The sequence below is a fragment of the Tyto alba genome, unplaced genomic scaffold, assembly GCF_018691265.1.
Source record: "Tyto alba isolate M040663 unplaced genomic scaffold, T.alba_DEE_v4.0 Super-Scaffold_7, whole genome shotgun sequence".
In the NCBI taxonomy this organism is placed as follows: Eukaryota; Metazoa; Chordata; class Aves; order Strigiformes; family Tytonidae; genus Tyto; species Tyto alba.
In genome coordinates this window covers 34,991,667-35,019,511 of record NW_024881328.1, presented here as the reverse complement: position 1 = coordinate 35,019,511, position 27,845 = coordinate 34,991,667, and the positions used below count along the sequence as shown (strand labels likewise).

At 43.0% G+C, this 27,845-nt stretch overlaps 1 protein-coding gene across 2 annotated transcripts; it reads left to right on the top strand.

The window, feature by feature from the left end:
• The first annotated feature begins 361 nt into the window (after positions 1-361).
• NAB1 (NGFI-A binding protein 1) lies at positions 362-27,095 on the top strand. Of its 2 annotated transcripts, none has more exons than XM_042784229.1 (8): positions 362-741; positions 6,070-6,903; positions 12,534-12,667; positions 13,684-13,735; positions 19,319-19,429; positions 21,783-21,924; positions 23,091-23,216; positions 24,401-27,095. In XM_042784229.1, the coding sequence occupies exons 2-8, from the start codon at positions 6,085-6,087 to the stop codon at positions 24,490-24,492; spliced, it is 1,476 nt and encodes a 491-aa protein (XP_042640163.1). In that variant the 5' UTR covers positions 362-741; positions 6,070-6,084; the 3' UTR covers positions 24,493-27,095. The 2 variants fall into 2 exon arrangements, with proteins under 2 accessions (XP_042640163.1, XP_042640162.1); XM_042784228.1 differs by having other exon boundaries at positions 363-741; positions 23,091-23,240.
• Positions 27,096-27,845: the final 750 nt, after the last annotated feature.

The following is a 27,845-nucleotide window of genomic DNA, read 5'->3' as shown; positions in this document are numbered from 1 at the left end:
GTGCCCCGCGGGGAGGGAGAGGGGGCAGCGCCGGGGCCGCCGGCAGCTCGCGGCTGCCTCCAGCGCTTCACCACGTCCTTCTCGCTACCGAGCGCCGCGTCTCCCCGCGGGGCCGGTTGGGAGGGGGGGAGGGAGGGGGTGTGGGTGTGTTTGGGGGGGGGTGGGGGGTGTTTTGGGGGGGGGGGGTGATGGTGGCTGTGTGTTTTGGGAGGGGTGTGCGTCGGCCGCGGCGGGGCGCGCTGCCGGGTGCCGGTGCCGCCCCCGCCGGGCGCTGCGTCACGCGGCGGCCGCGCGTGGGCGGGCGGCGGAGGAGCGCGCGCGGGATCGCCCCATGTGACCGCGCGGGAGGGGGCGGCGTGTGTGTGTGTGTGTGTGTGTGTGTGGGGCGGGGGCCGGCGGCGGCGGGGCCCGGGAAGGGGGGGCGGGGGCGCCGTTTAGGCCGCTCCCTCCCTCCCGCTCGGCCTCCGCGCACGGCAGGCGCGGCCGCGAGCAGGCGAGCTGCGCGGGGCGGCCGCCCGTCCCGTGTCCGTGTCCCCCCCACCCCCCCCGGCAGCAGCGAGGCGGTGGCGGGGACCGGCTCGCCCACCCGCCCCGTCGATGGGAAAGGAGGAGCCTGGGCCGGCGGCGCGCAGGCGGGGGGGGCGCTGGCAGGAACTTCGGCGGGGCTGAATCTGCGGCCCCGGGACGGCAGCGAGGGAAGCCCCGGCGGCGGCGGCGGCGGCGGCGGCAGCCTACTGCAGAGTACGTGCGGGACGGCCGGGGCGGGGGGGGGTGCGGGGCCGGGGGAACTGGGGCAGCCCAGTGCCGGCACCCCGCTGGGGGGGGGGGGGGGCGGTGGTGAATGGCCGGAAGGAGCGGGCGGGTCGCGTGTGGGTGATTCTCGGAGAAATCTGGCGCGGGGTGTGTGTGCCGGGGGGGGAGGTCGAGAGTGGGCGGAAAGTACAGAAACGTTCCTGCCGTGTCTGCTGCCGCGGGGCGGGGGGGGTGCCTCGTAGCGGGGGCGGCGGGGCGGGACGGGCCGGGACGGGCGGGGGCGGTGCCCCGGCGGCGGGCTGCTGGGACCGAGGGGTGGGGGGGGGCGTCACTGTGGTACCGGCCGCCCCCACTTGCCCAGGCACAGCGGGGCCGTGCCCCTCCGCCGCCTCCCCCCTCCCGCGCAGTGGTTCACCCCCCCGCCTCCCGCCCCGGCGCCGGTGGCGGGACAGGGCGGGGGGGCCGGGCCGGGCCGGGCCGGGGGGCACCCGCGCCCTTCGGTCCAGCTTTTAGGGAGAAGCGGCCCCCGGCCTCGGCCGCTGCCGACTTGGTGTGGGGACCGCAGCCCCGCCGTGCCGCCTCCCTCCCGCGGCCTGCCGGGTCCCGGCTGCCGTGCCGGCGGGGCAGCTGACCCTCCCCGGGCCGCACTCGTCAAGTATTCAGGCTTTTTTTTTTTTTTTTTTTATTTAATCCTCACACGATTTTTTTTTTTTCACGTTTCAAGTTTCTTATTAGTTGCGGCGAGATACGCATCTGTATTTGAATGTGAAACTCACTTAATAGGTTGTATTTTGGCACATCTCAGAGCTAGACAAGACTATTTAATTTGCTAAGTCTCGCTTCTGCAGCTACATGTAATTTTCTTCTCCTGCTAAAAGTCCTTTGGAAACGCTGCAAAAATGTGATGAATATGCAAAGCAGCCAGCTCTCAAATCCAAATCCGGTTTCTCTTCAGAGACTTTTCGAAACGCCCGGAGTGATCAAGATATATCATGAAATAATCGCTTCTGCCTAAAATACAGGAACGTGATGTTTCACACTTTTTCCTTGTGTGTATTCCTGATTTAATTGGTGACAGCTCCAATAGAACTCACCTGAAATAAAAATCTCTAAAAATCAATTAGGGTTGCTCCATGGCTTTTACTTCTAGTGCAACCTTAAAAAGCAGGAAAGCCGCTAGTGAAGCCCTTGCCCCATGCTCGCATCCCACAGCTCCTGAGTTTTCCTTCTTCCAAGACTTCACCCACATCCACCACCTGCTTGCTGCAGCCGTGGATTTTTCCCTCCACCTCTGGGAATTGCACAGCTTTGAACTCGGACCAGGCAGAATGGGAAGAAACGGGCTTTTTCCTGCGGTTAGAGATGTTGAGCTGGGCTGCTGCCACCACCGGTTGTCTTGATAAGAGGGAGCTGGTAGCAGGAATGGGTTGTGATTCCTGCACTGGTTGTTTACAAATATTTAGTAGTGCTGTGTGGTGTGTCTGTGGTTTTTGTTTTCCTTTTTTCTAGGAGTTATGTTTGTGGTCAGAGTTAAGGTGACATCCAGCGTTTGGAGAGGAGGGCATGGCGTGCAGGGTGCTAGGCTGTGGATGTGAATGAGGTAATACGGAAAAATCAGAATGTGTGGTTGTAGGTTGCAAAGGCTGAGTGAAAAATCTAACTTGTGATTTCCTGGTTCTTCTGTGGCTATAACAGTATGCAAGCTTGCGTGTATTTTAAACAGCTTTGTCTGTTACAGGGAATTTCCTAGCTTCTTTGTTTGTTCTATATGTGAAAAATGTAAAAGGCAGCTGCTCTTCCCTGTGTGTTCCCACAGTCCTTACTGGTACGGACAACGAGCAAAGAAGGGGCAGAAGTAGCAGCACAACTGCCATCGCTGCGTTCGTTTAGTCCTGCAGACGCTCCCATGCCAGCTCTGCGTTCCCGCCTTGTGCTGTGACAGGGTGTGCACTTGGCCATACCTTACAAGATCGACTTGCTCGCTCCTGAGGCAGCAGGTCGTTCTGGTTAGCTTTAGGGTTTGACAGAGGATGTGCCGGGTCTGTGACTCCTGAACCAGGTCTGTCTGGGATCGCAGATTGGAACGCCTCGGACTTCTCGAGCAGGCGGCGGAGGAGGGGGAGCACTCGCGTCGCCGCAGGGTCTCGGCCGAGGCGCGCTCCCCAGTGAGGAGCGTACGCAAGTCTCCTGGCTGGGAGCTCGCCCCGTGTCGTCTCGTTGCGTAACCTCTTCTCGTGCTCACCCTTTGCCCCAAAAGCACGGCCCCTGCCGCACTGAGAAATGAGAACAGCGGTGGTGGAAAGCAGTACTTTTAGGTCCCTTAGATGCAGCTTAAAGGTCACCCGAAAGATGTGAGGCACCGAGACTCGAGTGGGTGCGCCAAGGCTTCGCTGTAGCCGGATAGGTAAGCAGAGCCAGGCAGCGACAGCAATGCCGTGTGTCCTTTGGGTTAACGGTCTCTTCCGATTCAGGCAGTGCTGCGCTGCTTTCTCACCAAACCTTGTGTGTTGCTTGAGCTCTTCTAAGTAAGCCTCATCTTACTCCTTCAGGTTGACTAGCTTACCTGCTTTCCTGGCTTTGTAGGCTGTGAGCTGAGCCGAATCAGTGGAGTGGGCCAGTAGTGGCTGGAAAAGCAGCGTAGCTGGCGGCGTGGTGAGGCTGTCTCAGAAAGGGGAGGGAGCCTTCCCCTTCTGAAAGTTTAGAAATACTTGGGATGTCGTTGAGGTGAGTGCAGAAGGAACTCCGTTTAGTGAGAGGAGAAAGAGATCAAGAGGAGGAGTGTTTGAAAATGCCCTCTCTGCAGAAATTGGTAGCAGTCGTAAATGGAAAATTTGTGTGGCCCTCTCAGGAGTCACTGTACTAAATTCGGAAAGCAGAATTTGTCTATAAAGTGCAAGACAAAAGGGATTGCAGTCTTGCTTTAAATGCAAATCTCAATGCAGTCTGAACTGTGGACTCACTATTGACGCCTCCGTAGTACATATTAATCCAGTTTTATCTGTCATGAGGAGATTTGTTGATTAGAAGCCTCTAGGTAAGGGCTGCTCCTGGACTGTTGCTGCTCTTCCAGCCTGTGGGCTGGAAAAATGAGCTCCATGGCTTGCCTGGAGCTCTTGCGCTGTGTGTAATTTCACTGCCACTGTCCTCCCAGGATTCAATTTAGCTCTCTGCACAAAGTCCATTTATGTAGAGTTATGTAGATTTTGTGCTGAGATGAATGACTTTCAGAGCAAATGGATATTCTTTTAACAATTATAGAAGGTAATTTGTGGTATCGATGGTAGAAAGTCGTCAGCATTTGAAATGGGAGGGTAGGGACAGTTTACTGAAATGCCACTAAACCATAAGGTGTTAGTTTTGTTTGTCTTGTCAAAGTTTGTATGGAATGGGAGGATTTTTCAAAGAAATGCTGTGAAGTAATGACATTTTTTAAAACACTGAGTTATACTGTTTAAAGGGTTACCTTAAGTGATTTTCTTTGTTGCCTCTCACATCTTTGAGTGTAGATAGTACTTTAATTGTATTTCTGCAATTAACAATTATTTTCAAAAGCTAAACTGTATTTTTAAAGCTCTTAAATGTTTCCAGTTTCACCTTGAGTTCCAAAGTGTGGAGTTTATTAGCTCTTGAGCTCTCCAGCAGCTTCTTGAGGTGGCTGCTCAGACCTTAACAGCTATTGCTGTCTCTTCTGTTTTACAAATACCAGCGTACAAAGAATGATAATGTGCAGCTGGTGGTTTTGTTTTTTTCTATTTTTTTGTTTTTTTTTTTTTCCAGGGCTCCGTATCTCTTCCTGAAGACATTGTTTGTAGGTATTCTGTTGCTGCCACATACATTTCTGTAAAGTTTCTCTTGGCCTCCTAATTTTATTTTCCTCTAGTGGAGTTCATTCAAAATTTTGTAGCAAAAGCATGATTTTTCAGATGCCTCCTGAATAGAAGTGAGTTCCAATTGTTACATTAGTACGTTTATTTTGAGTAGCTGAAGAAAAAGTGCATATTGTAAAAATAATTTCTGTCTTAATTTTACTTTTGATTACCAGTCTGCCGGTGCCCCTAAGCGTACATAGATTCTTGCGTTGCAGTTCTGGGGGGAGAGGAGTTGCACATTATTAAAATAATTTCCCCCCAGTGTGCAGAGATCATTCTGTAAGTGCCGATTTGTAGGTTACTAACGTGTGCTTTTTTTAAAGTACAGTGTGATAGCAGAGTCAGAGTAACATTAGCAGACCAGCTCTACGTTTTAGTTCTGTTACTTTCCCAACCAACTATAAATTACATGCTTTAGAACTTATTGATTGGTGGTTTAGCTTAATACAGTAATACTGGAAATTATCCGCTTGTAGTTGTGAAAGCCATTGTAGAGTGAAGAGGTGTTTGTGTGAGATCTTAGAATGCTCTGAAGAGTTTATTATTTGCGGGATAACTCTGGATAATGGGTTTTATGAAGTTGAAACTTGTGTGAATGTTTTTTCTGCAGTCGTAAAGGTAGAACGCTGCTGCAGTTTGTCTGTTGGGAGCCCTTAAAGCGCAATTGCTGTATTGCTGACTGGTATTTCGTGTCGTAAGTATCAGTGACATGCAGGCCTGTTAGCAAATGGAACAGGTTGATGAATTCAAAATAAAGCTTTTAAGCTATATGTGTTGGAATCCATCAGTATTTCTTGTTCTGTCTGCAGATGTTGCTGCCATAATTAGGATGAGCAGAGGTATTAGATCCTTTCTATGTGAAATGGGGAAAACTATAGAAATACTTGGTTCTGAAACACCGTTTTACTGATCCAGCTTTATTAATCCTCTGAGGTCATGGTGAAGCACTTTTCTTCTTTGTTTTCCTTTTACAGTCCTCCACATTGCTGTGGGGGAAAATTATTTGAAAATTAAGAACTGAAACTGATGAGCTTTTTTCTTCAGGGGATCAAGCATTCAGTAATTCTTCAGAGTGTTATGTGATCATTTTGATCTGAAGATACAAAAGAGAGTCAAGTAGAAGCAGTGAGCAATATTGAATGACATTCTTGGGAACAAACATGAAGTGGGAATGCTGAACACAAGCTGGCTTCATGTTTGAATCATCTTTCTTGTAGGTGCATCGCAACTATCTGCTGATTTGTTTTTTCACAAATGTATCCATTAAGTTCACGAGTCAAAAAATACAGCTTTTGCCCCTTTTTTCATTTCTGTGTGTGTTCTTATAATGAGAGAAAGAAATCCTGTCCTCCTGAGTTGACAGCCTTACGGAAGGATGGAGGGGCGGGAATGCATCTAGATGTCGGTGTTCTGGTGCTCATCTCCTCTCTGTTTTTACTGTTCGCAGGGTCTGTCATCCGTGATGGCGTCAGCTTTACCCAGAACCCTTGGGGAATTGCAGTTGTATCGAATACTACAAAAAGCAAATCTCTTATTTTACTTCGATGCCTTCATTCAGCAGGGTGGTGATGATGTCCAGCAGCTCTGTGAAGCAGGTGAAGAGGAGTTTTTGGAGATAATGGCTCTCGTAGGCATGGCTAGCAAGCCGCTTCATGTCCGAAGGCTGCAGAAGGCTTTGAGGGACTGGGTCACAAACCCTGGTCTTTTTAACCAGCCTCTCACCTCCTTACCAGTCAGCAGCATTCCAATATATAAGCTGCCGGAAGGGTCTCCTGCGTGGCTGGGGATATCCTGCAGCAGTTACGAAAGGAACAGCAGCACCAGAGAGCCTCACCTGAAGATACCAAAATGTGCTGCCACGACGTGCGTGCAAAGCGTGGGCGCGAGCAAATCCGATGTGGTGGGGAACTTATCGCTGCAGAGCGGCAGCGAACCGAGACTCTGGCAAGGACACCACACCACAGAGAGCGAACATAGTCTTTCACCGGCTGACCTTGGCTCTCCAGCTTCACCAAAGGAAAACAGTGAGACTCTGGATGCCGCTGCTGCTCTGTCAGTTGCTGAATGCGTAGAACGGATGGTTCCCTCCCTGCCCAAAAGTGACTCGAATGAAGTCAAGGAGTTACTGAAAACAAATAAGAAACTGGCAAAGATGATTGGTCACATCTTTGAGATGAGTGATGAGGACCCTCACAAAGAGGAGGAGATCAGGAAGTACAGTGCAATATATGGCAGATTTGATTCGAAAAGAAAGGATGGCAAGCATCTCACCCTCCACGAGGTAAAATACCTTGAGCAACAGCGGGCTTCCTCCCTCGTTCCTACACCTTCTTTGAGATACTGTTCACAGGGTGCCCTTTTTGTATGGACACTTCTCGCTGGGTGAGGAGAGCTGTGTGTCTTACAGGAGCCGCAGGCAGTCCTGCCCTGGGGTAGAAGTCTCGGGTGCAGCCAAAGTACTCTTTTCTTGGGTGGGTGTGTGCATGTGTGCTCTGATGACTTCAGCTTGGTGTCATCAGACTGCTAGGTCACTGGTGTGGCCTGTCAGACAGTTTGGCACCGAGATAGCAAACCACTGTTGCACTGAGTGTGGCCCTTGGGATTCTAGGCATTCAGCACATTTTTAAAGCAGTCCTATCCTGGTATTCCCTGGCATCTTCGCGAGTAGACTGGTTGGTTAGAAGATGAGTGACTGAAATTGCTTGTGTCTGGTAACAGGATCACCTGGCTTGGTTACTGCCCTCTGCCGTCTTCTCTCACGTTGAGACCCTGCTCTGTAGCTTGTGCCCTCGAGGTAAAAAAAAATATTCTGCCAATGAGGTCCCTAAACTCAGTGTGGTGGGATTTTTTGTGCTTGAATTGGGATGAAGCTTAATTATACAACCTGTGGGGTTTTTGGGGCACAGGGGTCTTAAGCCAGTCAAATGAAGTGCAGACTGTGAGGAGGAGGGAAAAGGACCGTCTCCGGTATTGATGGTTGGCTGTAATTTGAAGGGTTGTCCTTTAATACCTGCGTAGCATCTGTTTCTTCTTGTCCTTAAAAGTCCATGCGGGCCTCCTTTGCTTCTCTTCTGACAGTCTTGAGGCTCACACTGCATATGTTGTAATGCAATAGGTGTGTCTGTGTGGGGAATAGTTCCCTAGTGCCAAAGTACAGTACAAGAGGAGAACAAACATTAATTCAAAGCAGTGCCAAAACGCTGTTGATACGAATGCTGCATCAGCATTTTCACAGTTAACAGTGATTGCAAAATTTCAGTTGGTTTTAAGATTTGGCATGTAAGGCTTAGCTCCCAAAAGGAAAGGCAATGTTTATGTTACAGGAGTGCCAAAAAAACTGTACTGGCTTTAGCCTTTTTTCGCTTTGAGAAGAAGTTTTGTAGGTGTGTGATCCATAGCGTAAGACTAGGTTCTCTTTATGCTTCTGAGTAGAAGGGCAGAAGGAAACAAGGCGTATTTCTTTACATTTTTGTTTATGTATTTACATTTATAAGGCAACTGCACATCACCAGCAGTGACTTCACAAGGGCTTTTCTACAGACTGGGGAGATGCTTCCAAGGGAACTTGTCAGTAGTCAGCCGCATTTCTACCACACAGTTTTAGTTGTGCAGCTTTCACTTACGTGCTTTGTGGCTTTATGTTGAACACTTATGATCTGTTAATTCATCCAGCGTGCAAGAACAGATCTCATCTTACTCCCCTGACCTTGCGAAGTCTCTCCTATAACAGAACAACTTGCATATGAGATGGAGACAGGACTTGAAAGGATCAATTGGGTAGATGCCCTGTGTATGTTGCTACAGAGCCAGGATTTGGAGAAAGGGGGTTCTCCCCACCTGAGAGTGGAGGCAGTCAAGGTGTACCAGCTCTGTGCTTTTGCAGTCTCTCTCTGGGATAGCAGCTGCAGAAAATACTCTGAAATCTGGGCAGACTTTTTGTAGGATAAGTTCCTGGCATCCAGCAGTGTAATGAGGGGTGGGCGCTGGGGGCAGCTTTTTCAGGCGTGTGGTAGGCTCAGGAGTGGCTCTACGAATCTGGAGGAGTGAACAGTGGGGTAGGAGTTTGAGGGAGCAGGGTAGCAAAGAGCTGGAAGAAAGGACGACTGCTCTGCCTTGTTAATTTTTTTTTAGTGCTGTGCTACAGATCTTTACTACATCATTGTAAAACCATGTTTAAAAATGGAATGAGAGCATGGTTTGGCTTTAGGAAATATTTCTATCACTGTTATGATTAAGGGCACAAGATCAAAGGAGTATGTGGTTGACTTGTGCCTCACTTACGCATGTGGGGCCTCGCTGAACTTGATGGGAACTGCACACATGCAAGCAAGAAGAATTTGCTCATAATTGGTTTACTGTTTGCTTAAAGAGGCCGGATTTCACAAAGTTTTGTCTTGAACAGTTTTCTCTCCATTTCCATTTTAAAGCAGCAAATATACAAATAGTAGCAATGAGACCATTTTTTGGTTTAAAATCTGCTAAACCAGAGTTTGCCTTTTGTAAACGCAACTTCTGTGGATTTTTGTTTTCGATGGCTTAAACAATCTGCTGCTCAGAAGGGAGGACCTTAAACAACCAGGGAGGTAAGTTTCTGCTAGTCCAGAGACTATGTTTCTGCACGTGTTAATACATTCCAAGGCTGTCATTCTGCCTCACAGTTCAAGGTTTTTCCTTGCAGCTGGCAGTGGACAGCTGAATAAACTCACTATGAATTTAAAAAACTTAAGTAGTAGTTAGCTTCTTGATGTGAAGATTGGGGTACCTCTGGCTCCTCCAGCAGAGTGGAGTTGCATGCAGATTAAACTTGATGGAATTATTAGTGATGAATTAGTGAGAATATTTTTCTGGCTCAGTATGAACACTGGAGTGTCTCAGAGGGCTTGAGCAGCCATTAGAGGCCAATGAGAGCTGTGGACACAGAACTGGTGTAGAAGTGTGTGCTGTTGATAGGATTATCTGCATGAGGCACTGATCTAGCATAAAATCTGATGCAGAATCTTTCAAAGACATTCCAAAACTAATAAACATATTGTCCTTAATCCATCCTATTGTCTTGGTATTGCACAGCTTTTCAAGCATGGAGAGCACTTTAGGTTTAACGTTGAACCGGAGGAGGGATGAGTACAAGGCATGCCCTTGAACTTGGTGACCCATGGGTGTTTGAGTCAGATTTGTAATTTGCGTGTTAATATTTCAGTGCTTGTCTAGGTACCTATAAAACTGAAAAAAAAAAATCTGTTTAATAGTGTGAGAAACAGGAATAAGAAATGCAAGTAATAAATTTTGTCTAGCTCGGTCTCTTCCTTTTCTTTTGCTGACTCACCAAAACAGTAGGGCTTAGTATTTAATTATGTGTTTTTTAGTGGGAGAATCTATGAACCCTATCAGATGGGAATATACCGGTCCCTCTCCATAGAGTCTGTATGGTTGTGTGCTGCTCCATATCATTAAGGCGTCCAGCAGACAGAATCTTTATTTTTAGGCATGGAGTACTTTCTATCTGCAGTATTATGCCTCCTGAAAAGGCAGGAAGCCATGATGCACTTCAATTCAGTAAGTCTGGATGTGACCTGAAAGAAAAACTAGGAAAAACAAACAAACAAACAAAAACATTTGGTTTTTCTCATATATTAGGATAAACAGCATTTGCCTACAACTACCCAAAGCTTTTTCAGTCATTTCAGCTCTTTGCAACCTTTCCGTACTTTACTGAGTGATAAAAAACATCTCAAATTACTTTGTAAGCATTAGACATATTATTCATCCTCAGTAAGGTAATAGCTATCACTGTTAAAGAAATTAATGCCTGCCTTGGATGGTAATTATTTTCTTCAGTGTTGTATTAATATTTTATTTTTGTATCTTTTTTCTTTTCCCTTGTGTTTTTTTCTGAAAAGGTAGACATTGTAGAACAACTGTTTCTGCCTAAGGGGTAATAGTTTGTTATTTTAGTACATTGTATTGTAGGAACATAGTAACCTAGAGATTTTTCACAGATTAAACCTAAACTTTTCACCCTTGTACATCTGATCTCTGTGAGATTTTTTTTTTTTTTTTGTTGGTCTGTACAGAGACTAAAGGATCAGGCAACATAATCTACCTTGCCTGTTAAAAAGACGTGTTTGCACTCTGATTATCATTGAGGTATTGCAGGAAATGACCTACTCAGATCAGAGGCCTTTATGCTTAAACACTGGAAAAAGCACTTACGAAGTATTAGGAACAGCAGTTCTGTGCGAGGTTTTACTAGAAATACTGCACGGGTGCAGGCCGTGGAGAGAATCTCAGCTCTTCCGATACATGTTTTTTCAACCTCCCTGGAGAAGTGTTGCATTAGGCAAAATGTATTTTTCCTAATTTGGATGACATCAAGCACTGTGGCGAAGGGCAGCATGGGTGTGTGTTGTTCATGTCTCAGGACAGCTTCCACCCTTCAGGGATGGAGCCTGCGGCGCTTCGGGTGAGTTTCTGGCCTCTTGCGATTTACTTCACGAGGAACGTTCTGCAGTGGGGTAGGCAGTGGGGTAAAGGAGCAAGCTGCTTCGGCTTCTCCCTGGAGACACCATGTAACTGCAGGGCCTGCTGGTCCGTCCTCAGCTTCGCCTTCTGCCTGCTTCCGTGAAAAGCACTTCTTGTACAAGCGGTGTTTCGGGTGTCCGAGGTCACGCACGGGCGGCCCTGCTGGGCCGGGGGCTGGGGGGTGGCACATCTCCACCCGTCATGAATATGCTGACTGTGCTGGGCAAAACCTCGCTGCTATGTAATATTCACTAGCCTGAGACAGATACAGAACATACGGTTGACGGTAGCGGCAAAGCAGCTGTGCTCATCTACGAGAAGCCAAGCCCGTTCAAAGCAGCTTAATTTCTAAGAATAGAAGAGTAGAAGAGTTGTGGGCACTTTGGAAAAAAAACACCTGTAGTATTCCGTCGGCCTTTTGCTGTTACAAGTGCTGGCTGTTCTTCAGCTGAGGAAGAAGTGAAAATGCCTCTTCAGCCGCTGCTTACTGTGGAGGGAGCAGGGAACCTCCTCTCCAGCATCTCAGTGGCAGTGTCTATCATTGCATTAATAATTCTGTAGTTTGTCCATATTGTTGGCCATAGGCTTTTCAGACAACTCTCTTGACAGAATTCATGACAGTATCACCACTTCCTGTAGGCTTCTGAAGAGCATTGTGAAACCATTTTGAGCCTTAACTTAAGGCTGTTTTTCTCCACCACCCCCCCCCCTACCCCCCCCCCCCCCGCCTTTATGAAAGTGTTGCCAGCAGCAGAGGCACTAGAAATGTGTCCCGGCAGGCTCAGGAAAACATCCTTGAAACAAGTTACATTTGATTCATGTCTGAAGATAGTCTTCACAAACACGAGGGTGAGAAACACAGCTAAAAAAAGTTTAATCGTTTCTTAAACCATCACCTTCTATAGAATTTATGCTGTATTCACCAGGGAAAGCCATCTGTACCCACACTGTCAGGGTTTTTTTTCTTTTTTTTTACTTTTTTCTCCCCCAAGTCCTGGGCATATTGCGTTTATAAAAATAGTATTCCCTGTAAATCAGGCTTTGGGAGCCAAACACTCTGAACGTTCAGAGCTACTGTTTTATACTGAGATTTAATTAATGCTGAGATGAAGGCACAAGCAGTGTGCATTGAGAGAGTCTTACAATAATGTTTTACTTTAAAGGACGTTAAATGCACCAACTACTTTTATATCTTTTCCCTTCGCAGGGGTTTACCTGGCTTAGTAAGGGTATAAATAAATGGAAGAAAACCTCCAGGGTTTAGTATACAATTATAGGTAACTTTACTTGCAACTGAAATTTTTATTATTTCAGAAGAACAGGTCCTTTTACAAATACAATGGGTGAAAGTGTGCAAAATCATGAATCCCTGTTTTTGTGTTTAATTTCCAGCTAACAGTTAATGAAGCAGCCGCTCAGCTTTGTGTAAAAGATAACGCGTTGTTGACCAGGAGAGATGAACTCTTCGCACTAGCTCGGCAAATCTCTCGAGAAGTCACATACAAGTATACTTACAGGACCACCAAGTAAGGTTTTAATTAACTCAAAGGACCTTTACTTTCAGGGAACTAATCAGTCTGATAGCATTTCTTCTGAAGCACTAGAGACACTTTCTTTTTGCTCTTCAGCTAGCAAAGTGCTCTTCTGAGGAGAGTAGGAAAATGCTGTTTAAGTCGTGAAGCTTTCAAACTGTTAAGATTTAGTTGTCTTGAATTACCTTTTTATTTGCGCTCTAGTTTTCCATATTTTGCGATGATAGTGCATGTTGAGAGGCATCTGAGAGGCTGGCATTTCAAGTATTTGAGGCATTTGTGTATTTCAAGGTTAATGTAAATAGGCAGAGTAGCCAAAGCTGCTTGATGTATCAGTTGTTTTTTTTTCCATATACAGATTTGGCTTGTTAGTTCGCAGGGAATAAAAAAGATAAGGGCATAGGGAGTGGCTTATAAACTTGCTCGAAAGGAACTGAAGCTGAGTCCTATATTCATTTGTTGCTGCTCTGTTAAATGAACTGCTCTTATGAACAGTAACAAAGGCTTAACAGCTTTTAAATACTGTTAGAACTTTAGGATTAATAAATATGATTGAAAGTCCTGAGACTTTCTCTATATTGTTTTTAAGTGTTAACTCCCTCATGTAAAGCAATATCCTTTCAAAATACATTTTCTTACGCTTCTAGGAGCTTTTTATGGTTTTCCTTTGCTCCCCTTTCTTCCACAGTGGTTAGTGTAAATATACATCCATGCTGGGTAAGCAATGCCAAAGGCATTTCTGTAATTTTCTGTGCTCAGGTAGCTTTCCTTTCTGTTTGGAAGAAGAGTGCATGACTTTCTTGACATTTTTGAAAACAACACAAAGCACTTGTGTTTCTCTACACTTAAGTGACATTTACTGCCGTGTCTAAGTGAATTGGGGGCTTTTTCTGTGCATCTCACTTGTTCTTGCTTGATTTTTCTTTTTTCCTTGACTGTTTTTCATTATTATTTCTGTTGATCAGGGTTAATGTGCTGTTTACTGATGGTGTATGTGTCTTCACTTCTAGATCTAAATGTGGAGAAAGGGATGAGCTGTCACCAAAGAGAATCAAGATAGAGGTACAGTATTGCAACTCCTGTATTTTGACCTATGCATGCTAAAATTCACTTTTGTTTTGAAAGGTTCTGTCTTAAGGAAATTTGTCAGAAAAACATTTGACAGACAGTTGATGGGTGTGAGAGAGAGAGGGGGAGAACGTCACCACTGTCTCTGCAAATGTACATGCTTGATGGAGAAACCTGTAGGTGCAGGGGTCAAGAGTAGGATTTGCTTAATGGTGGAGTTACTCTCAGTGTTTTGCACTCTGAGTGAGTAGGAGGGGGAGGAATGGGACTGACTGACTTCCTGTGATGGAATAAGCTCAAGTGCTGTAGGAAATGTCTTCCCATACAGCCTCCTGCTTTTAAGTAGGTGAGAGGTGGGGTTTGCTTAATTCACTTGAGTCAGCTTTTGATTATGTCCAGGATGCAGACTTCTGGATAAGGATTTATGGCAGAATGCTAGCCATCTCTGACTGTGCTATACATTATGAAACTGATCATATTGAAAAGTCAAAAGCTATATATGTCAACACAAATGGTTATGCCTGTAGATACTAATTTGCAGGTTTTTGTAATTAGTTTTGTGTAAAAAGCTCATGTATACATGGCTAATATATATACCTGCACAAGATGTTGCTTAGGGAGATGCTGAGAGTTTCTTGTTAGGAGTGCAGGAGCAATACAGACATAGTTTGCCTTTTTCTTCAGTTACCACTGCTGGAAAGTAAATTTAAGGCCTTTCAAAAGGTAACTTTTGATAAAAAATAATTAAAAAAAAAAAAAAAAGTATGTATACCCATATACCTCATAAGAATAGCAGATCTTCCTTTTAAATTTATTTTTTAAACAAATCACTGTTTTACTGCTACATGAGTATCTAATTGATCCTTAGTGTTGTGGGGGGTTTGTTATTGTACTATCTACTCCAAAAGTTGTAGGTTAAATATGCATTAGAATATGAACTAGGCCTGAGCTAGATTTCTATGTGACACAGATATGCAATATATTCTTTAACTGTAGAGGGAATTTGCCGCATATTCTGGAATGCGGTTCTCATATGTAACTCATTTATCGTTGTGATAAATTGTGCACTGAATGTCAGGCATTATTTTTTTCAGTTGTGCAATGCTTTGTTACCTGTACAAAGTCTTTTCCTATGAGATAAACCCTGGTGAGAGTTAGTTTTGAAAAGGCAGTTATGAATAGGTATTGAGGAGTTTGTCTTTTTTATGTATTAAGTTCCATCAGTCTGTGTACAGCTGTAGTTTGACTTTATATAACACAAAATATACATGTGCATTGAGGATTTACTGGTAGCTTTGATGATAAGTCAGTAATTTACGTGTGTTGGGGTTTGCTTTGATCTGTGCTAGTTCTTCTGTCCACAAAAAAAGAGCAGGGGAAAGCTGCATTACATTTTATACATCTTCACTATTACCTGCCTTGACCAATGCATTGCAGGATGGTGGCTTGAGTCTCCCCTTTTGTTCAGTCTAGTCTTAATTTGTAAGAGCTGGTGGGGAGCTGTTGCTCCTCTCCTTGAAAGAGTATTTCACTGACTATTAGGTTTCAGCATTAGGAAGTTCTTCCTTCATTCAGTAATAATTGATGATGAACAAGTATCTAAAATGACACAGTGCAAGGGAGGTGCTTTTTTCCACAGGATCTTCATTGAAAGAAAAAGTAAAATTAAAATTTTGAAAAAATGCAGGCTGAAACTTAAGGTTTTTTGGAGAGCAGGAAATTTGGACATCCTAAGGGGATGTACATTCTCTTATTTTCTACATGGCGAAATGTTAAAGAGTCTGGAAGGCCTGCTTTCTCTGGATACTTTTTAGTTCAGTAATTTTGAGAAAGGATGTTTACTTAGTTTTCTTTTTATCTAAAATAACCAAGCATATTTTATAATGCTTGTGAAAATGTCATGTCTTAATGGTACAAATGACTATTTCAGAAGAAGGACTTTTTTCCAAAATAAGAAATTGAAAATGAAACTAAATGAAATCTTCCATTTGATAGCATGGCATTAATAATTGTGAAATGGCCATTGTTGTTATTAGCATAAATGTCTCTTTCCTTACAAGTTTGAGAGTCTTCTAAGGAGTGAACCATTACTTCAGTGCCTTATAATTCTGAGGTATGCTGTAAACCATGGAATTTTCTTTAAAGAAATTTTAAAAAGATGCAGGATTACATAGTAGATCACTTTTACATGTGATGTTTTGGGTTCTCAGGGCTTGCATTTGGCAAAAAGAAATTAAGTCCTTTTTTTAGTAGTATGTTTGGGGACTGGTAAAAATGCAAGTGGTAGCAAATGCTGCAGACTTTTACTTCTGTTCTGGATAAGAATTCCTTATTTTGTTTTTAAATTTGTAATAGTTCGTTGTGGCTCTCTTAGCTCACTGTCATGCTTATACAATACAGAGGATCTGAACTTGGGTGATTTTTTTGTTGTTGTAACCAGCTCTGTGGTTGTTTTTTTTTTGTAAAGTTCATTTTGCCTTTCCATTTTAAGGCTGAACTCTGTATTTTGATTCACTGTTCTTTTACCCATTACTCATTAATGTCTCTGCAAAGCATGGTCTAAAATACTAGTGCTTGAATTTGGAAAGACTTCCACTCTGTTTGCATAGTGTAAAAGATTACTTAAAAAAAAAAAAAAAAATGAATTAATTCCCTGAAATATAATAAAACATTTAAAAAAGCCTCCAGAGAGACTGAAGGTCATCCTTGAGCAGAGCTAGCAGAGCTGCAACATTGCTGGGTTACAGCCCCTGTTGTAAATTTATCCTCTTCATGAATATGAAACTCACACAAGCATTACAAAGAAACAATATGCCATGAATTACATCAAATTACCTGTAAAAGCCTTTCTCTTCCCCTGCGAGCTCTCCCCCTCTTATTCGTAGAGTGGGTGGGCAAGCTGTGGGAGTGAAGCGTAGAGAGGAGAAGGTGAAAAAATTCCAGGCAAATGACAGACTAAAGGTGTAGAGGGAGTGAAAAAGGGAATGGAGTGAATTGGGATTTGGAAACAGATTATAAAAAAGGGGTTGTAGTTCCTAAACCTGCTCTGGACAAAGAGCAGGATGGACAAATAGGGGTGGAAACGGTGCATCCTCCTGCAGAGCAAGTGTCTTTCCTGCATAGGTGTTGCAGGGCAGGGGCACCCCTTATTTTGTCATCATCCATGACTCGGTACCAGTGCTGTTCAAAACGATGAGCTGTTGTGGCACCAGCTTAGAAAGAAAAACAAGTCACAGGGTATATCACGCAGGAGTCACGGAGGGAGAGGCTACTCATCGCTGCTGCTGCTGCTGCTTTGTGTTGGGATTGACGAGGTTCCCCTTCGGAGTCAGCACGAACAGCCAAGAGAGCAAATAAAGAGAGCTTTAAAAATGTTCTTGCTGCCTGTGTTATAAAGGAATTGTTCTGTGCGTCAGTGTCTCCGTTCAGCTGAATGAGAGGGGTGGGGAGAGCTTGCAACAGCTAATTTCACAAAGCTCAGTGGGAGTTGGGGGCACAGGCAGGAAGACCTGAGTGGAGGCTGCAAGGAAGCGTCTTCCCTTGGTGCTGGTACGGGTGGAGGGAGAGGAGAGAAAGGGCCCACCTCCACCATTGCTGAGAAGGTTGAAAAGAAAGCCAGTCAAAGTGTGGGATTTGTGTTTTTCACAAAAACAGCAAAAGCAGTAGAAGCTACTGTTTGCCTAGGAAAAATGTCATTAGAGGGAGCGAAAAAGCACATGTGGGACTGAGAACATCTGCTGCACGAAGCCGCTTGAAAAACAACTGAGCAGCAGCATGGCAAAACAAAAATGCTGCATTGCATGCAGCAGGCCCTCCTGACCGCGGCGGGGAGAGGAGCCTCCGAGCAAAGCTGGGGCAGAGCAGGGCCTGGCCTGGCCCGGCCTGCTCCTCCTCCTCCTCCTCCTCCTCCTCCTCAGCCCTTATCACGGGGCAGCGGGGAGGGGAGCAGCCAGCCGTGGGGAAGGGCTCCGGGAAGGGAAGGTGACGCAGAGCTACATGGTCACCCCAGAGCGATCGGCGTGACTGGCAGGCGACAGTCAGGCAACGGGCAGCAGGCCCCGCTTGCAGGGAACAGCCCGTGGTTTTGTATTGGCAGGTGATCGCAGACACCTTCTAAAGAGCCGTGCTACCTGTTTTGTTGCAAAAATAGGATCGTGAGTGATAGGTTTTTGTGTATGCAGGTTCTCATCTTCCTACACATAATAATTCTCCTCTCCCAAACAAATTCAGGTCTAACTATGAAAATGGTCAGTGTTCGTGGAAATGTGCTGCAAAGCCTTTGTTTCCAGAGGATGAGGTTTTGTGGATATTCACCTGGTTATGAAATTTTGCATACCTATCATGTTTATTATTTCCCTGAGGGAGTATGTTGGGTGGATAAAAGCAATATGCAGTGTTCAGACAGATTTTTTTTTTTTTTTTTTTTTTCCTTGAGCATAAAGAATAACTTTATTGACATTACATTGCACTGAGGGTCTGCCCACCTGACGTGGGTCTGACCAGGTCTCTGCAGGTCAGTGGGCAGCCTGCCAACGGCGTGGACCTTGTGGTTCTTCCCCTGTGGTTTTTCTGAAAGATTGCTTTTCTTGTTCTTGGGCTGTAACCTGTTTGTCCAGCTATTGTAAAAACTGTTACCATTTACATTCATGTGCCTCTAGAATCCACAAGGAAAATATAACTAATTTGGTGTACTTTTGATACCTGGGTCTGCAGATCCTCAGTGGCAGATGTCACTGTTTTCAGGTTTGGGTCTATCTTAAGATCTCTAGCTTCCTTTCACATTTTAACAGTTACCTATTCTGTGTTTTTGTAAACATTTCTGGGTGTTCCTCTATTCTACGTGAGCTTTCCTTTTATAATGCCGAGCAGGGTAAATTTCTCATCTTGAACCTTTGCTTCGATGATTAATTTATTTTAATGGAGTCTGGCAGGCTTTCACAGGAACTTTATTTGCTTTATTGGTACATGTGCAAGCTGCAAAAGAGATTTGCATGTCATAAGCATTTGAGACTAAAAGAATTATTGAGTCATGGTTTCCCATAGTATATAAAGTCTTTGCTACCCTACTTTTAAAATGGCGATATTTACTTTTGTGATACTAGTATAGGTTCTGTATGAAATATGCTGAATTTCAGGAGGCTTTGCTCAGTTTTTCAAGGATAGTATATCTAGCTTCTGTGCTTTATTCTCAACTACAGATAAACTAGATTTCTTACGAATCTCCAAAGCTGCTGTATGTAACGAGTGACAGAAGCCACGGGCCTAAATCTGCCTGGCAAGGCTGAATGTAAACTAGCTTAATGTCAGTGACAACAGTAGTCTGGATTCACCTGAAACTGTGAGAGATGAAATATGATTGTCTGTGTATGCCATTTTAGATATATAGCAGTTGTAGAGGGGCCATGTGTGTTTTATGCACATACTTAAGTGCGTAGCATGATTGTGTAAATTGCAGTCCAGAATTATCACAGGAGTTCAGGAATGTTTTTTTTTTTTTTCTTTTGAGTATACAGAGAGGGTGAAGAAAAATCAATAATATGTCCCTCTTGGTGTTTGGTTTCTTCTTATGTTCAATAGGATGGTTATCCTGATTTCCAGGATGCAGTCCAGACACTTTATCAGCAAGACAAAATGCCACTTGCTTTGGCTAAAGGAAAGAGTGAAGACTCAACAGCTCTTAATTCCCAGGTAAACCAACTACACTGTGAATAATACAGGCCATGTCTTTGCATCTTGATTTTGATGTATTGTTTTGAAGACTAAAGTAATTACCATCAACTTTCAAAGACTACCTAGCTTAAATGTGATTGCATCATTCTTAATTCGGGTTTATCTTCTGAAACTGTTCTGACACAGTGCTACAGCTTTACCCTTGCTAGTTCCAAGGAGGTAAGATCTAGTGTAGTAGGCTTGAAAATACGTGACTGCCTGTTGGGAGCAAGTAGGGTACTATTGGTACAGTATGTGCTGTGTTACTTGCGTTATTAGCTATAAATGGAAAGTTCAAGTTACTGGGTCTAGAGGAATAGAGTAGGCGATCTTGGAGTCCTCAGTTCTGACGTTTCTTGTGAGAAGAAAGGCCAGTATATTTGGGAAATAGTGAACCTCTGGATCCGAGAGGATAAATTGGATAAATTGCCTTTCTAAACAACACCTAGCCTGGTGGAAGTGCAGTGTTTTCAAGTATCCAGAAAGCTTTTTATAAATGAAGACAGGTTTCCGATTCTTTCTTTGTCTTTTCTGTAGTGTATCCCAGCCTTGAGGCAAAATACGCATCTTCTACTGCCAGTTGTTGCCAAGGAGGGATTTCATGCTAAGTTGCAACAAATTTATTTTGTATAGCTGATTTGGGCAAATGTAATCACCGAATTTTCACGTAAGATTACATTTAGGAGTTACACTCCTGTTTTCTGAGACCAGATGTGTTACCCTGTCTTTTACCTTTTCTATTGCAAAGCAGTGTACAGTCATACAAATCTATTTGTTGTGATACATCAAAAAGCAATTATGCTACGTGTTCTGATGTCATATAATGATTAAATGAACTTGATTTTTGCAAGCTTATTTTCATCCTGTATATGCTTTAAAGTTTTCGTTGGTCACTAATACATAACAATAGACTAGAGATTTATTTTAAGCTTAAATGTATCTGCAACTCTACAGTTTTTTCTATGGTAGTCAGAAGCATCATTGCAGTGTAAAATTCTGGGTTTATCCCACTTAAACAACAAAGATGGCATGAGTGAGAAATGTTTTATTCTTTTAAAAAATGATTTTATCGTTCAGAAGTTGTAGTAGGAATGACAGAATAGCAAAGTTAAAGCACACTTGAAAGTAAACTATTTGAAAATAGTTCATTTTTTTACTTACCTCCCAAGACCAAGCTTTGAGCTATCAGTGTTCTTCAATGGAACCTGATGAGCTCTAAGCCAGAGTGAATAAATATTGGTGATGTCATTACCCTGTTGTCAGGGTCATCACTGTGCTGGAGAAGCTCAGATTTTGCTGATCTGTTAGGCTGTCAGGTATTTGTAAATTGTTGAACTATGCTGAGTAAGCAGACTTCCGTGGGAAGTCAGGGCTTTCATCATCTCCCAAGAAAAGTTAAGTCCTCTGCAATTAATAGGCCTTTGTACTAGTTGAAACAATTACAGCATTACCTGAAAGAGAAATTAATTTTTTCCTATCAGTCGTAGATGTTAAGTTTGTACATTTTCTGTCCTTATGTTCATTGCGGCTGTTCTAAATCAACTTTCTTGACTTGTGATTTTCTTTTTATTTTTGCAAGATGCTTATTTACATTCTCAAGAACAAGATTATATTGAAAGTTAGAATTCTCTTGGCATTAAAGTCAATGACAAACATTCAGACGCCATTTCCTCCCACGTTGCACTGCATTGTTTAGTTTCACTCTCTAGAGGTGTATAGGTCTTGTTCTTCTTCTAGACAGACATTTCACACCTTTATCCCCCACAAACATACTGTCATCCTACACTTTCAGAATGGCAGATTTTTAAGCTTGTGTAGTGCTGTTTCCTAAAATAAAGAATCCAAGATGTCTGGTGAAATCTTGGCATAAGTTTTTATCAGATGTTACCATTGCTCTTGGAATACTTTTTGGAATACTTTCTGAAGACATACATTTGAACAGACCTAACTGGATAATTAAGACATTATTTTTTGCTTTTCTTGAGATTCTCTTCATGTAACCTGCAGTCCTAAAGTGCAGAAAGTGACTTTTGTGTGTTTTCGAAGAACAGAATTTAACATTGCATTTCTGCATGGATGAACTACAGCAGCTTGCATTTTAAGTATTCTTGAGTGACTCAGATGTACAGTATGAATATCTTTTACGGGTGCAAAAATATTTTGTTTGCTTGATAGTTTTGAAGAAACTGTAAAGCACACATCTGTACATATGAGTCAACAAAACCCTATATCTAGGCTGTTAGTTTTATCATCTGATATTGTTTTTTTCCCCTGTGTTTTGACTCGCTATATGTATGTATATAGAGAGAAAATTTTTTTGCTTTATTTGCAGTCGGAAAAGGTGATGGCAAAACAGATGGAGTTTCTTTGCAACCAGGCTGCGTTAGAGAGACGTCTTTCCACAGGGTGTTACAGACAAAACTCAGAAGAGCATAGCCCCAATGGCGTGTCATTGGATAATGCTGATGGACAAGGTATGGTAGCTTGCAGGCATGGCCTTGCTGCCAGCAAATACATTTGATATTATGCAACCTTTGTCAGTGTTGTTATTTCTCTAGTATAGAACAGTAAGCACTGAATGGACAAGACAAGATCTCTGCCCTGAAGTGCTTAGGGTGTAAATAATGCAATCAGATGTACAGTCAGATTCTGCTCTGTTACTCTAATGTATCTGGGCAAACTGCTTTCCCTGTGGATAACGCGGGAGGGAAGAAGGTAGGTTACATTCCTGTTATTGAGGGCAGAACTTGGCTCTAGCTTTATCCTAAGTTTTGAAAGTAGAGCAGAATGTTGCATTTCTTTTGTGTTCTTGCTTTGTGGAAATTTTAAGTAAAGCAGACATTGTAGTTAGTACCCCTTTTTGTTTACCTGTTTGTGCTGTCTAGAAACAAAACTTGAGGAGCTGGCTATGTAAATTACTTAGAACTAAGCAGATGCTAATGATGTTCTTAGTAGCTTGTTGTCCTTCAAAAAGCTTACAGTTTTGTGGTTATCTCTTTGATTTACCAACTGGCTATTCCTTAGCTTGAATTAATTTTAAGTGTTTGTTTTGTTTGAGCACTTTCTGTTTGGATTTCTTTTTTTACTGTTGTGAAATGAGACAAAATGTTATAAACACAAGAAATACAACCAGAAGTTCTTGTATCTGTTTTTGAGGAGCTAGTTTATTTAAGGGGGGGTGAGAGAAGCAGTAGAGGAAGAAACTAAGGGAATCAATATAAGTAAGTGTTAAAACCTAAGTTTTCATTTGTGTGTATTGGTCAAGCAATGTGGTACACAAGTATGCAGGAAGAATTAGGTGTGTGGATCCAGCTCTTCTTGACAGTGCAAGCTTCTTTTATACCGTTTATCCATTGTGCAGTGGGAGCAGGAATGTCTAGGATCTCAGAGGGTTTTTTGAGCAGGAGGAGAGAATTTTTTTTTTTTTTTTAATGGCCGAGTATCCCTTTCTAGCAGTATCTGTGGAATAGTCTGCAAAGCAGCATATTTACATAAGCCTTGTTTTGCTAGAAACCTTCTCTGAGCAGCTAGAATTTAGGATGCACTTTTGCTGATGGAATTAGTATGTCTTTAAGTCTACCTGTTATTTGATACTGCTTTGCTTTTAATGCATCAATGTTTCACTGTGAACAACTTGCAGGTGAAAGACCGCTGAATCTCCGGATGTCAAATCTGCCAAGTAGACAGCTGCAGCACATTTCACTTGATGGAGAGCAGCATGTTGGAAAACCTCTGTGCAGTGATTTGATCCGGCTTTACCCCAGTGGTGAGGCAAAGTCCCAGTCCTCGGGTTAGTGGTGTCGCTTGTAAACTACCCACCATTTCTTACAAAGCCCGTGGTGAACTTACTAGCTTCTTCACGTAGAGACATCATGTATTAGTAGCTCAGCCTGGCATGCTTTGTGTATGCTTTGTGTACCTTTTAATCAAAGATTTGGACAAACCTTCAAGGGGAGTGTTACTTGCTAATCTAGAATCAGATTAAATATTATTTGGGAAAGGCTTAGAGGATGCAGTAACTGGGTTCAGATAAGGAAGCTGTGGCACGTGTCTATCCTCAGAGAGTGGTATTGACCCAAACAACTGCTGTTAAATACTTAGGTTGCTGTCATTTTAATGCAGTTTGATTACAGCATGGCTTCACTGTATAAAGGAATCAGACTTTTTATAGAAAGACTTGTGTTCTGGTTTATAAGGACCTAGCGTTGTTTCTGTACTGTGAACCAAATCATGCAGTACATCTCTTGAACTGGGTTTCCCATTCACTGACTTCTGCTTACTGGCAAGCTTGTCATTTACCTCTGGCATTGGGAGAAACTCATTCTAAGCTTAGCAGAAGACAGCAAGAATCCTTTGTGAGATCTATGTGCGTGGTTTCAGTTCGATACTTGGCGCACTGAGATAAAGCCAGGAATTCTCGAGACTCTCACAACCCTAGGAATAATAACAACAGTAATAATAATAATGAAATCCCACCTGAGTTTGGAAGATGCAATGGTAAAGAGGTTATTTGAAAGACAAGATGCAGAAGCGGTTGTCTTGAAGACTAGGCAGAATCTTGCATCTTCCACTTTCGTAAATTGCAATCTTAGGTCACTTTTTTTGCAGTTTGTCCCAATTTCGGTGATAATTCACCTAGTGAAATTTCTAGTTGGGGATTTTTACCAGTTCCCTTTCAAAACGCAAGTGAAGAGTGAATCTTCCTTAAGCCCTACTCCCGGAGAGAATTGAAATAAATCTGTGATGATTACTCTGTCATCACTGCAGTGTAACTGAGGTGGTTCTAACCCAGCTGGGTTAAAGCCCCGTAGGAGGCAGCAGAATTTATTGCTTCAACTGTTAGTGTGCTGTATGGCTCATGGTCCGTTTTCTTGTCTTAAGAACAGAATATATTTGTTTCCAAGCAGTGTTTTTAACGTCTTTTTTCTTTCTTTTTTTTTCTTAATGCAGAAGGCCTTGGTATTTTAAAGGATTTCCCTCATTCGGCTTTTAACAACATAGAAAGGAAGGTCATAAAAACAGAACCTGAAGACACGAGATAGTCATTCTGCTCTGGAAAACAGTGTCATAGGAAAGAATGAAACTTCACAAGAGAAAAAAAAACCAGCCTTAATAACCAGTGTTGCCTCATTCAAATAAGAGATTTCAATAGCCAAAGCCTAAGAACTGGTACAGTAATCTGTGGAAACAGGAAAGCAAGAGACACTGCAAACTAAAACAATAATACAGGTGGATAAACATTCCTGTAAAAGTGGTTTTATAACGTGGGAAGATTCACAAATTAATATTGTGGGTCTTCATTATTTAAGAATGTATTATGTATTTGTATAACTTATCAAAGTAAATCTAGATGTCGGGACGTGTATTGAGTCCAGTAGATGTGGCTACAGTTCATTTTACTTGAAACTTCAATGTCTACTTTAAGTGTACCTAGCATAGATATGGTTGTTAAACATTTGAATTAAAAATCCTTGGAGAATTAGGAATGCGAACCTCGTGACACAATTAACAGCAAGTTTGCAACAATATTTGTAGAAAAAAAGGAAACTGCATAAAATATTTAATGGTTTAAAATGTTATGTGAATATAGCATTTGATAGACCTAGACCCTGATTCTGTATTATAGCAGACATACTTGACACATAACTATCGTTACATCACTTTCAGTGGTTTCGGCAGCCTTTGTGTAACACAGCATAATACCTACCTACAGTTCAGGAGTGTAGAAAATGCCAGTTAGCATATGGAAGAGTCCATATGATTGGCTCCCGTTTCATTGGGAGAAACTATGGTTTGATACACTGTACAATTACTAAAATATCATTTGGTAGGAAACCCAAGAGACCAAGTAGCATGGACAGGGCTGCAAAAATTGTGATTCAGACCATTATAACTTTTTGGACTTCTCTGTGGATCTTCAAAAAAAAAAAAGAATCCTAGGTGTGGCAAAGATGAAATATGATGCAGGATTTATGCATCGGTGTAAAAGGTTGCACTTGATATCCAGAAACCATAAGATCTTTTGGAGGAGAGAGACAAGGAGTTATGTCTTTAGCATGTGACTCCTTATTAAGTGCTGTCCAGCCCACATGATTCTATGAATATACCGTATACTGCATACAGTATGCTAATACGTTTCTTTATATATGTGATTAATTAACATCTGTATTCTTTATTTATTTGACAGTTTTTATTTTTTGTACATTTTCACTTTTGCAGATGTCATTTTGTCTAAGGAGAAGTAGTCGGCATATAACTTTGGAATTTACCATGGTGTGTTTGTGTGCATCCATTTTTCCTCTGAGCAACTCCCTCAATAAGAGTTGCCTTCCTGCAGTCAAAATAGTTATATGCCTCAGTTTCTGAATACAGTTTTTGCCTACAACGTGTTCTGGAGGGGAAAGGGAGGGCTGAAGAAAGTAAGTTACCACGCCAGTGGGTAAACTTCCATATTCAGGTGTGCACTTCATGTCTGCAGTTTGCTCTGTGTCATAGGTGTGTATTAACGATTCAGTCACAGTCTGTGTTGTACTGAAACGGTCAGCAAAATGTGAGCTGAAATGTCTACACTGCAGTCTCTTATCACTGTAAACATATCTAATTATTTTATCACTTTTGATTTGTGGAACAAAGCTTTATAGTAGAAACACCAGTAAACAATTTTTTATACTATTAAAATGTTTGTTTTTTAAAAAACTGTTTCTTGGAACTGTATGGTACTGTTTCACTTACTGAAGTATCTTACTTTAAGCAATGGAGTTTGCAGCTTTGCTGTTAGAAATAAGAGATTGAATGTGTAGTGTTATTTCCTCTTTCCTGTTGTGTGAGCTAGTAATACGGATAAGATATTTCTCCAGTCTGTAACGTTAGCCAGTGCCCTGGTTAGTATCTGAGTAGCTTTCATGAGACGTGTATGGAACTTGTTAAAGGACAGCTTAAAGTTTGAACTGTACAGCTTGAGTGATAGAAGGTACCAAGCAACAAGACTTTAGAGATACAGGAAGCGTTCTGTTTTTTCAACATCTGGCACGATCAAAAGTTGCGCGTGGATCACAGAAGAAGCTCTTAAGCTTGCTGGTCTCTTCAGTTGAAGTGAGAGGAAGGAAAAAGAACTTGCTAAGCAGCACGCTGTTTCAGTTGAGTCCAGAATTTATTTTGTAAACACTAATGTATTAAATTTGCTATAAATTAAAAGTATATAACAGTTATATTTTTGAGTTGTAAATACAGTACTTTGTGTCACGACCAGTTGGTTATCTCTAGAATGATATTTCAGTTTATAGTCCAACAGGCCATTTCAGTCTCAATAAGCTGGAAGCAATTTTTTTTACTGGTTTGCAGCTGTATGATATTTTTATTTTTTAACGGGGGGAGGGGGGGGGGCAGTGGGAAGTACATTCCAAGATTGCACATACATTTGGTAATAGCAAATATTCGAGCGTTGGTCTTTCCATGACAGAGGTCTTGGTGGACTGCAACTTGGGTAGCCTCTGGAGTCGCAGGTGAAGGCTTGCCCTCATCTACTCTTGAAGGGTTGCTAGATTCAGGGTGCTCTGGATCAAAGCCCAGCCCTGCGAGTGATGCCTGTTCGTATTCTCATGTTTATATTGTTGCTTACAAAATAAAATTCACCGTGAGAACTCTAGTTTTCCTGTTTTTTTTTTTTTTTCTTTTTTCTTTTTTTTTTTTTTTTTCCTTTTTTAATTGTGTTTTCTAAAAGATGTTAATTTTCTGGGGATAAGGGAGGAGGGAGCAGCTTGAATGGCAGCTCTTGCTGGAGGAGGCATTTTCCTGCTTTTGTGGTTGAATCCTCATTTGTGGGTGGCCTTGTTATGTGCACAGCCTGCAGGGTTTTGGTGGGCCAAGGCAGAGAGGGAGGAACTGAAAGCCAGGAAGGGTCTGCAGCCGTGCCGGTCTTACTTAATGCCCTCTCCATCCCCTGTGCTTTTGCGTTTGTGTGTGCTCATACTTGCACAAGAATGCAAACAAAGCAGATCTGCTTGGAGGTGTTCCTAGACAGTTGCAAGTGGTCTTTGGGAATTTGGGAGGCATCGCTGCCCAGCCCTGTGGCTGCCCTCAACAGTTGGCTTGGTCGACTCACTTTCTAAATGGTCGCCGCCATCTCTTGCTCAAGTATCGTGGAAGAGAACCAGGCCAGGGAGCAAAAGTGCCAAAGAGAAGCGGGTGGGGGGGGAACCCCACCAAAACCCTTCAAAAACATCGGCGTTGCTGAGACGGCATAAAATTCAGGTGTGACCTAAAGCAGAGGGGAGAATCCACCCAGCCCGATGGGGTCAGTGCAGGGTGTGATCCTCCTGCCTTCTCCCAGCCTAGTGGAGATTAAGTGTGGGAAATCAGATCCGATGGCTTACTTAACGTTTGCTGGGTCTTGTCT